Raw genomic sequence first — 11,860 nt, forward strand, 5'->3', positions numbered from 1 at the left:
CTATACATTATTAAATATAGTAATTAAGTAATTACTGTAAATATCCTTCATCAGTCGAATCAGATAACTCTAGGTGAGACTGGTGGGGCCTGATCACATCAGTAAAACCTCAGGATAAATGATCACTTTCAGTTCACTCCCTATCAAGGGAGGAGTACTGCAAACATAATGTCCCCACAATATTCAAGCAGATTACTCATTCATCAAAACCTTACATTTTATCAAGTGTTTTAACACAATGAGTCAACCTCTGACACTTCACAGAGGAAACAAAAAAGGAAAAATTCATTGAAGCTCCCAACTCACGGGGAATGTTTTAAGTGAAAGGTTCCCTCTCGCTGTGGTTACTTTCACAGCCACGTGATTTGTTCAAATTGACATTGGTTTCTGGGCGCTCTCTCATACCAGCAATGCTAACACTTAGTGACCAATCAAGGAACACTTCAGTTTGACGTCTTCACTATTTTACAACAAAACACAATGCCACTTCTTTCCTCGAGCAACCTGTCTTTTTGAATCCACTCTACCTGCCCCTTCAGTCCCTCTCCAACAATTGGGAACTGGGAATTTATGAAATGAGATCATCCAATCAATTACCACTGCCACTCTCCCAAACCGCCTCCCATGCTCTCTCCAGGCTAGCCCTGAGCTTGCAATTTTGTCTAGTTTTCTTTTTATTTCCCCACTCGTTCTCTTCAAGCTCAGTCTGTCCACTGTTTCCATGACGTAATTTTCATCAACAAGGGAGTTAAGGATTCATTGGGACAGGCAGAACAGTGGAAGGCAGGCCACAACTAGGTCAGCAAAGTTCCACCTCATCACCTCCCTTAACATGTCCGCTGCCTTGGATCTGACCCACTGCCTGTCCCACATCCACTCCTGGATGAGCAAATATTTCTTCCAATCAAATATTCCCGAAGGAAAAAGCCATTGTCTGTCATTCCTGCCACAGGCATTGTTCCCTCACCAGCCATCTTCACCTCCAGCTGTGAAATTGTCTGAGGATGAATCAAATTGCTTGCAACTGTGATATGACCTACTGACCATGAAATTAATATTCAACCACATAGCCAGCAGAGAACTTTCATGGCTTAACTTCATGACCAGAGCACTGTCTGCATCTATCCCTGCCTCAATTTGTCTACTACCAGACCCATATCATTTGCTACTTCAAATACACAGACTGGTAACACTTCATACTGTAATGCACAGCCAGACCTGCCCCCACCAGTACTGTACACCAGTGTTATACAATGACAGACCTGTCCCCACCAGTACTGTACCTCAGTATTGTAGTGACAGACCTGCCCCCATCAGTACTGTACCCCAGCATTGTACAGTGACAGTCCTATCCCCACCAATACTGTACCCCACTGTTCCACTGCACAAACTGTTCTCTCCAATCATCATCCAGGTTTGCTGGATGTCTAAAACTGTATTGTGCTGCTGAGTATTTTTCACAATTTAAATGACCACAGTTTGAAAATTCCCAGAGCTACTACTTAAGATATCACAGTAACAACTTTATTGAATACTTTGTTTACACACAGCGTGTACACATGATTAATAGGGTTTATGTTGTTTCAGCAAATCAACTGAATCTGCACACCACATCTGAAAGGATTGCTAAACTGGCATCGGTCTGCACGCCATAGGTTATAGTGTCCTTCAGCAAGTGCTGCAGATCACCAACTGGGACAATTTGATAATGCCTAAGAAGAGCTTCCTCCACCCCCAATCTGAACACAAAATACAAGGGAGAAGATGCAAACTCCTGGTTCTGAGGTGACACAGAGAGAGAATGGTAAGCAGGTTAATGTTTAAAGAAAGAACAATCCAGGCAAGTCCTCAATGGAATGCTTTTGAAGTTTACTCACTTGTAGGAAGCAGCAGCCAATTTGCACGCAACAAAGTTCCACAGTAATATGATGATAATCTGTTTGTTCAAGATTAACTCCCCTATTTGTCAGTAAATTAAAAAGCACACAACACCAGGTTATCGGCCAACAGGTTTATTTGGAAGCACTAGCTTTCGGAGCGCTGCTCCTTCATCAGGTGGTTATGGAGAATAAGACACAGAATATGCTCCATAACCACTTGATGAAGGAGCAGCGCTCCGAAAGCTAGTGCTTCCAAATAAACCTGTTGGACTATAACCTGGCATTGTGAGATTTTTAACTCTGTCCACCCCAGTCCCATACAGGCTCCTCCGTTTTGTCATTAAATTATGTCATGGATTTTTTTTACATCTGCCTCCAGGGACCTCAATATAACATCTCATCTCCAAGACTGACCTCTAACAGTGTAGCATTCCCTCAGTACTGTGGTGGTGCGCCAGTTTCTCATACGAGGTCTGTCTCTTGATTGCACTTCAAACCCACCACCCTACTGACTCAGTCCATTAGGAGAAAGTGAGGACTGCAGATGCTGGAGATCAGAGCTAAAAATGTGTTGCTGGAAAAGCGCAGCAGGTCAGGCAGCATCCAAGGAGCAGGAGAATCGACGTTTCGGACATGAGCCCTTCTTCATGAGCCCCAAAGATGGGCTCATGCCTGAAACATTGATTCTCCTGCTCCTTGGATGCTGCCTGACCTGCTGCGCTTTTCCAGCAACACATTTTCAGCTCTGACTCAGTCCATTACCAAGGCTAACACTTGCTCCATTCACATTGACATAACACTAAACCAGAAACAAAGGCAGGGCATAGGAGGGGTTTCTCCCATCAGTAATTGGGGTTGGACTATCTGCAGGGGTGACGGGGTGGGGGGAAGGCGGGGGGGTTGGGGTTGGGATGGCCGTAGGAATTGGGGTTGGGGTGATTAGGAATTAGGATTGGGATTGGGATTGGGATTGGGGTGATGGGATGACTGTTGGGATTGGAGTTGGGGCTGGGATTGGGATAACTGCAGGGATTGGGGTTGGGGTGACTGTAGGGATTGAGATTGGGATTGGGGTGACTTGGGGTTGGGGTTGGGGTAACTGCAGGGATTGGGGTTGAGGTTGGAGTTGGGGCTGGGATTGGGGTAACTGCAGGGGTTGGGGTTGAGGTTGGGGTGACGGTTGGAGTTGGGGCTGGGACTGGGGTTCGGGTAACTGCAGGGATTGGGGTTGAGGTTGGAGTGCATGTTGGGATTGGAGTTGGGGCTGGGATTGGGGTGACTGCAGGGATTAGGGTAACTACAGGGATTGGGGTTGAGGTTGGGGTGACTGTCGGGATTGGAGTTAGGGCTGGGATTGGGGTAACTGCAGGGATTGGGGTTGGGGTTGAGGTTGGAGTGCATGTCGGGATTGGAGTTGGGGCTGGGATTGGGGTAACTGCAGGGATTGGGGTTGGGGTGACTGCAGGGATTAGGGTAACTACAGGGATTGGGGTTGAGGTTGAGGTTGGGGTGACTGTCGGGATTGGAGTTGGGGCTGGGATTGGGGTAACTGCAGGGATTGGGATTGAGGTTAGGGTGACTGTCTGGGTTGGGGTTGAGGTTGGGGTTGGGGTTGGGGTTAGGGTAACTGCAGGGATTGGGGTTGAGGTTAGGGTGACTGTCGGGGTTGGGGTTAGGGTAACTGCAGGGATTGGGGTTGAGGTTAGGGTGACTGTCAGGGTTGGGGTTGGGGTTAGGGTAACTGCAGGGATTGGGGTTGAGGTTAGGGTGACTGTCGGGGTTGGGTTGGGGTAGGGGTTAGGGTTAGGGTAACTGCAGGGATTGGGGTTGAGGTTAGGATGACGGTTGGGGTTGGGGTCGGGGTTGGGGTTGAGGTTGGGGTAAGGGTGACTATCGGGGTTGGGGTTAGGGTTAGGGTAACTGCAGGGATTGGGGTTGAGGTTAGAATGACTGTTGGGGTTGGGGTTGGGGTTAGGATGATGGTTGGGGTTGGGGTAGGGGCAGGGATTGGGGTAGGGGCAGCCCTGTGGAGAGGATGTTTTGGAAACAGGTGCCAGTAGGTGGAGAACAGACTGACAGAAAGTGCCAAAGGAGGCTCCCCAAGGTATGGAGTTGGGGGGGAACTGACAGTGAGCCCCCTCCCCCAGATACAGCCATCACCGGGGGGGGGGTAGAGAGATTGGGGAACAGGGATGGAGGGCTCGGGGGTGGGCACTGGGCCTCCGTCCCTGTCCCGACTTCGGGCTGAAAGCGGCTGTGCCCGGGCTCGGTGTGGGGACGGGGATGGAGCGGGGTCCCGCGGGCCGGGGGGGGGGGGGGGGGGGGGGGGTGAGGGTAGGGCCGGGGAGGCGGCCTACCTGGGTCTTGGTGGTGAGCTGGATCACCGCCTTCCTGAAGTGCAGCTTGGAGTCGCTGCTCCCCATCGTCCCGCCACCGCCTCGGCCCGAGTGACACCGGCAGCTGGAGAGAGAGAGAGAAGGGGAGGGACACAGGGAGAGGCCCAGGCCCAGGGGCAGGCCCAGGCCGCCCCGCCCCCCCACACACACACACACACACACACAGAGGGAGGGAGGGAGAGTCAGGGTGGAGCGAATAGGGAGGAGGGAACAGTTGAGGGAAATAGGAGGGAGAGAGGACAAAATAAGGATGGGGAATAGGATGGAGTAGGGAAGAGAGAGTGAGGGGGGAATTGATAGGGAGGGGGGTAATAGGGAGTGGGTTGGAGGGAGAAGGATTTGAGGGAATAGGGTGGAGGGGGAATAAGAGAGAAGCAGAAAGAAAGGAGAGGGATGAGGGAGGGTGGAGTATGATGGGGTGGAATGGGGAGAAGAGAGAGGGTGGTAGGAGAGAGGGAATAATACGAGGGAATCAGCGGGAAGGGGTAATGAGTTTGGGGGTCTATGTGAGGGAGGAAAATATACAGGGGGTATATGAGGAAGGGAGTGGAGAGTATGAGAAAGGGGAGGAATATGAATTGTATTAGTCTTTGTTACAAAGCGGAAGCTGACCCCCCTCTGAGAACTCTCAGGGTGGCACGGTGGCTCAGTGGTTAGCACTACTGCCTCACAACGCCAGGGACCCAGGTTCAATTCCAGCCTCGGACAACTGTCTGTGTGGAGTTTGCACATTCTTCTCGTGTCTGTGTACGTTTCCTCCGGTTCCCTCCCACAGTCCAAAGATGTGCAGGTTAGGTGAATTGGCTATGCTAAATTGCCCGTAGTGTTCAGGGATGTGTAGGTCGGGTGCATTAGGCAGGGGTAAATATAGGGTAGGGGACTGGGTCTGGATGGGTTACTCTTCAGAGGGCCGGTATGGACTTGCTGGCCTGAAGGGCCTGTTTCCACACTATAGGGATTCTGTGATCTATGATCTAAAACCATGCACCCAAAGAAAAACACCTCATGCCATAATCTGTAGAAGGCGTGTATAAAAGTGATGTAACCTGCTTTTCAGCAACTTCTACTGGTTAAATAAAAATAAATCTCTGACACTCACTTTAAAATCAACAAGTAACAAGTTATTTATCTAACTCTAACAGTAAACAAATTAACTGAACTATTAACAAATCCAAATAGATTCCTACTGACTACTAACAATTTCCGAATAAAGCAAGATTCTAATGGTACGCTGTTCCAATAACTATAATTCCCACTCATATATAAAGAAATAAATTTAGTCTCTCTGAATTACAGCCAGGTTATGTGTCTTCCGCAATGTTCATACCTTCTCCATTGATTCCTCTGTCAGGAATTCGATTAGGTTAGATTAGGAATGTTAAATAGTTGTGCTGTTGGTTCTGTTATTATTTAGATGATGCTTCCTCTGAGACATAGAGGGGTCTGTGAGAGCCAGCAATTCTCTCTGGAGAGCTGACAGCCGTTAGCTCTGAGGTCTTTGTCCAAGTGACCCTTCTTTTTATTATCCTGTGTTATCAAAACTATCAGTCTTAAATTTAGTAGGTTTTTGGTATCTGAGTACCTGGTTCAAATTAATTTGCTACATTCAAAAGCCAGATGTCTTGGTAAAAAATAATGGTTACTTGCCCTGCTATCTGTACAGCCTTTCGACACAAATGAGGGTGCTCTCTACGTACTTTCAAACTGCTGCTCACAGACATCCATTTTGAATCTGAAGCACAGAAAAAGCACATGACCTTTTAAAGGGACCATGCAATGCTTTCCCTCCTCCCCCAGCACTTTACAAACACCAAATTCTAACTTCCTGCCTCTCAATCTACAAGTTCTCTACCCAACTTTGCAACACTTTATTGTCACGTGTATTCAAATGAGTACAGTGAAAACTGTACAAGCCACTGCTTATAGTGCCATCTTAGGTGCAACAGTCTTTTGGTACATTTTGGATGGGGTAGGGAGCAGAATATGAGGGAGGAGGAATGTGAGGGGTGAATGGGAGGGAGGGGAGGAGGTATGAGGGAGGGAGGAAGATGGGGGAGGGAGAATAGTGAGGGAGGAAGGGGAATATTAGGGAGAAAGGTCGAATATGAGAAAGGGAGGGGGAGAGTATCAGAGGGATGTGGGGTATGTGGAATATGGGGGAATATGAGGATAGAGGGAGGGAATATGGAGGTAAACGTGAGGGAGAGAGGAGGGGAAATAGGATGGGGGGAATATGAGAGGGGTGGAATAGTCAAGGGTGAGGAAAATGAAGTAGGGAGAAGATATATCAGGGAAGGGGGAAATAGGAGGGAGAGAGGAAAAGGAGGGGGAAATAGGGTGGGTGGGGGAGATAGCGAGGAGGAGTAGAATAGGTGGGAGGGGGAGAATATAGGAGATGAAAATATGAGGGAGAGAGAAAATGAGGGGGTATATGGGGGGAATATGAACAGGGATATGAGGGAGAGAAGTGTAATATGTAGGAGGATATGAGGAAGAGAGGTGTAATATGAAGGGGGAAATGAGAGGGTGGAATATGAAGGGGATATGGAGTGGGAGGTGGAATATGAGTCATAGAGTCACAGAATCATACGCACAGAAACAGACCCTTCGGTCTATCCAGTCCATGCTGAATATCTCCCAAACTAAACCCGCTCCTGACCCATATCACTGCAAACCTTTCATGTATCCATCCAAATGTCTTTTCAACGTTGTAACTGTGTCCACATCCACCATTTCCTTTGGAAGTTACTCCACACTCGAACCATCCTCTGTGTAAAAAGATGTGCCCCTCGTGTCTTTTTTAAATCTCTCTCCTGTCACCTTAAAAATGTTCCCCCATTCCAGGAAAATGACAATTACCATAAACTCTATCTATACCTCTCATTATTTTATAAATTTCTTTCAGGTTGCCCCCTCAACCTCCTACGCTCTACTGAGAAAAGCTCCAGCCTTTCTTGATAACTCAAACTCTCCGTACCTGACAAAATCCTGATAAAAGTCTCCTGAGCCCTCTCCAGCTTGATAATATCCTTCCTATGGGGGGGGGAGAATATGAGGGAGGGAGGGAAGATTAGGAGGGAGGGGGATGGAATATGGGGGGGTATGAGGAAAAGGGGAATGGGGAAATAGGAGGGAGGCAGGACGAAAAATGTGGGTGGGAGGAGGGGATTATAAGGTGAAGAATATGAGGGAGGAAAGACAGAATATGTGAGAGGAGTGTGGGGGAATGAGGGAGGGAAGGGGGATGGGAGAGAGGAGGAAAATATGTGGGAGGAAGAGGGGATTATGAGGGAGGGAAGCATATGAGGGAACAGGAATACGAGGGAGTAGGAGGGAGGAAGAGGGAAAATATGAGGGTGGGAGGGGGAAATAGGAGCGAGGTGAAAATATGAGGGAGGGAAGATGGGAATGTGAGGGTGGGAGTGGGAAATATGAGGGAGGCAGGGGAATTATGAGGACAGGAGTATGAGGGAGGGTAGGATATGAAAGAGGTTGGGAATATGAGGGAGGGGGACTCATGAGGGAGTGAGAGGAAGTATGGGGGGGAACATATGATGGAAGTAGAAAGGAAATTGCGGGGAGAAATTTGAGGGGTATGTGAGGAAGGTGATGATGAATATGACGAGGGCGGGATATGTGGGAGGAACTGGGCGAATATGAGCGAGGAAGAAATAAGATGTAGGGTGGGGGAAACATGAGGGATGGAATATGGAGGGAGGGAGAATATGGGGGGTGGAATATGAGAGGGGGGGAAGGGAGGGGAATATGCAGTGGGAAGTGGAACTATGAAGAGGAGGAATCTGAGGGGTGAATTGTGATGGTGGGGGGAATATGAGGGAGAAGGGGGAATATGAGGGAGGGAGAAAGGAAAAATGACGAAGGAAGTGGAAATACGAGTGAGAGGCAGAATATGAGGGCAAATATGGGGGACGGTGTGGATGAATATGAGGAGAGAATATAAGGGAGGGGAATATGAGGCAGGGAGGAACAGGGAAATGTGAGGTTGGGGAAAATATGAGAAGGGGTGGGGAAATATAAGGGAGGGAGGGGGAATATGGGAGAGGAGGGATATGGGGAAGAGAATATGAGGGAGGGAGGGAGGGAGAAATATGACATGGAGGGGGAAGTATGATGGAGAGAATATGAAGGAAGGTGAGACCATATAGGGGAAGGATGGAAAATGAGAGGGGAGGGGCAATATAGGAGAGTGGGGAGAATATGAGGGAAGGATGGGGGAATATGAGGGAGGGGAGAGAATTTGATGGGGAAGAATGGAAGGGAGGGAGAGAATATAAAAGAGGGCAGAATACAAAAGAAGATGGAGATATGCAGGAGGGAGGGAGAAACATGAGGGAGTGAGAGGAAGTATGATGGAGAAAGGCATATGAAAGTTAGAGGGAGAAAAATGTCGGGGAGAATTATGAGGAGGTTTACAAAGAAAGGAAGGAGAAATATGATAGAGGGAGGGGAAAATATCAGAGATGGGGAAACATGAGGGTGGGGCAGAATATGGCAGAGGGGAGTGTGAAGAAAGGAGTAGGCATGTATGAGGGGGGGAAATATGACGGAGGGAGGGGGAATATGAGAAGAGGGGCAGAAATATGAGGGAGCATGGAGGGAGGGAGAAATATGATGTAGGGAGGAAGGGCATATGAGGGAGGGAGGGATAAGTATGAATGGGGGAATATTAGGGAGGTGTGGCATATGGGGGGAGTTTGAGGGAGGGAGGGGTGGAATGTAGGAGGGCAGCAGGGAGAAATATGAGGAAGGGAGGGGCACATTAGGGAAAGAAGGGGTGGAGAATGGAAGGGAGAAGAATATGAGGGATGGGGCAAAGAAACGTGGGAATGGGCCAGGGAATACATGAGAAGAATGATTGGGGGTGGGAGAGTGTGGACTGAGTGGAGTGATTGAGTGAGATTGGGGAGGAGTGAGAGGACAAACAAGGAAGAGAAGATTGTTGGGAAGAAAGAGTAGGAGAGGATGGTGGAGGAGAGAGAGAATGAGGGGGGAAGCAAATAGTGAAGTTAATGAGAGAGAATCAAGGAATAAGCTAAAGGGTAGACAGGCAGGAGAACCCAATGAGAGAGAGTAGACAGGGGAATTCAGAAACAGTAACAAGTGAGGCCATTCAGTCTTCAAGCCTGTGTGTGGATTCCAATCTATCTACCCAACTTGGTTCTATAATCCTCAATACGCTTGCCTAACAATACTGTAAGAATCTACATATTGAATTAGTCCATTAACTGTTGGTAACTTTTTAACGGAGAAAGATTCAGATTTCCAACCCTGTCCTGTGTGAAGAAGTGCTCTGTGACATCACCGTGAAAGACCTGGATCAAGTTTTAAAGTTATCTTCCTTGTTCTTGACTCTCCACTGAAACTGTTGCTTTCTATTTTTCCTACCAAATTACTTTATTGTCTGAAACACCTTGATTAGATTACACTCAACTTATATTCAAGGAAATACAAGGGTGGTATGGTGGCTCAGCAGTTAGCATAGGGACTCAAGTTCAATTCCAGCTTCAGGCAGCTCACTGTGTTTGCATGTTTTTCCCATGTCTATGTGGGTTTCCTCCCACAGTCCAAAGATCTGCTGGTTATGCGGATTGGCCATGCTAAATTGCCCCTTTGTGTTCCAGGGAAGTGCAGGCTAGATGGATTAGCCATGGTAAATGCACAGTTTGTGGTGGGATGCTCTTTGGAAGTCTGGTGCAGCTTCAATGGGCCAAATGGCCTCTTTCTGCACTGTAGGGACCCTATGAAGTATATAGCCTGCCTTAGAAAGCTCTTGTTGTGCAGTGGCAGTGTGTGCTGTTGAGCAGGGGATTATCAGCTCCTCATTATCCTTGTAAGTCTGAGAGATGACAGTTCTGTTTGTTTTGACTTGCCTCCTCCATGTTTTGAAGACCTGCTGTTTGACATTCTCTTTTCATCTGTAGACATTAAATTCTACAGTTCTTTCTCTCTCTCTCTCTCTGTCTGGGTAGCCACTTAATTTATATCTGTACTCATTTCAGCTGTATCAGTCCTATTTTAAGAACACATTTTGGCCTGAGAACTTAAAAATGTCCACAGAATTTCAAGGTCATGTCCCATCCCCCATGCGATAAATGAAATGTAATCATTCTCATTACTTTGCAAAGAATTAAAAAGAACTAACTATATAAAGTTTAAAAATCACATAACACCAGGTTATAGTCCAACAGGTTTATTTGAAGTACAAGCTTTCATAGCGCTGCTCCTTCGCCAGGTTGCTAGTGGGGCAGGATCATAGGACACAGAATTTATAGTAAAAGATCAAAGTGTCATACAACTGATGTGATTTATTGAATAAACCTAGATTGCTGTTAAGTCTTTAATCACTTAAAATGGGGATGCAAGTTTCAATTCACCATATATAAATCTCAGAGCTTCTTTCAAGTCACATTCCTGAGATAACGTAAGGTTTAAAAAAAGGTGACATCTCAGCTCAGACAATGCATTAAAGGTGTGAGGTTAGAGTCTGTTTGTATTCCAAGCCTGAGTCAGACTGTTTCTATTTCCAAAGTAAGAATTTATGAAATGTCACATGGACTGACTCACTGCAGATTATGCACTTTTTGAGCAAAATAGACTATATCTGCAAATACAAATCTGCAAACATTACTTCACCCTATAGACTAATATGTGCGCGCATGTGAGGCAGAGAGAGAGTGTGCATGAGTATGATGGAGTGTGTGTGTGTGTGTGTGTCGGGGAAGTGTAGAGTTATAGGGTAGGGGAATGAGTCTGGGTGGGATACTCTTTGAAGGGTCAGTGTGGACTTGTTGGGCCAAATGGCCTGTTTCCATACTGTAGGGATTCTATGATGCAATGTATTGAACAAACCTAAATTGCTGTAAAATCTTTAAATTGTGAGAATGGTTGTCGCAGCATTTAGAGTGCGGTGCTGGAAAAGCACAGCATTTGAGGAGCAGGAGAATCAATGTTTCGGGCATAAACCCTTCATCAGGTTCCTGCTGTGGTTTTCCAGCACCACACTCTCAACTCTGATCTCCAGCATCTGTAGTCCTCATTTTGTTCCAGTGGTATCATTTTCAGACTTTGGAATACACAACACAGAGTCATCGAGCAGAGACTGATAGCAAGTTCGGTACCCATGAGAATGGCCTTAACTGGGATCTTGGTTTCAGGTCACTCAGCAGATGACCCCATACTATACACAAACCCTCTCACAGCCCAAGGGTGAAATCAAACCCAGGTCTCTGGCGCTGAGGTAGCAGTGCTAACCACTGAGGCACCAGGCACATCGGTTGTATGACACTGATCTTTTACAATAAATTCCGTGTCCTATGATGTTGCCCCACTAGCTACCTGACGAAGGAGCAGTGCTCCGAAAGCTAGTGCTTCCAAATAAACCTGTTGGACTATAACCTGGTGTTGTGTGATTTTTAACTTTGTCCACCCCAGTTCAAAATTGACACCTCCATATCAGATTAAAATAGGAGATGCACAAGGTGTAGAAATGTTGGAAGGTGGACAGGCTGTGGAGGAATCTGAAAACAAGTTTGAAAATGTTTAAATCTAGATATTATTTGATCA

The 11,860-nt window shown here is 47.1% G+C and overlaps 1 protein-coding gene across 2 annotated transcripts in view; it reads right to left on the reverse strand.

Moving 5' to 3' along the window:
* The window catches only part of LOC132827693 (protein HID1), a 129,498-nt gene extending 125,086 nt beyond the window's left edge, over positions 1-4,412 (reverse strand). For both annotated transcript variants that reach the window (XM_060844366.1, XM_060844367.1), the window contains exon 1: positions 4,238-4,412. In XM_060844366.1, the coding sequence (XP_060700349.1) occupies positions 4,238-4,303 (66 nt within the window). In that variant the 5' untranslated portion in view covers positions 4,304-4,412. The remainder of the gene's footprint in view (positions 1-4,237) is intronic.
* Between the last annotated feature and the right edge of the window lie 7,448 nt (positions 4,413-11,860).

This window comes from Hemiscyllium ocellatum, chromosome 25 (assembly GCF_020745735.1).
Source record: "Hemiscyllium ocellatum isolate sHemOce1 chromosome 25, sHemOce1.pat.X.cur, whole genome shotgun sequence".
NCBI classification, from domain to species: Eukaryota; Metazoa; Chordata; class Chondrichthyes; order Orectolobiformes; family Hemiscylliidae; genus Hemiscyllium; species Hemiscyllium ocellatum.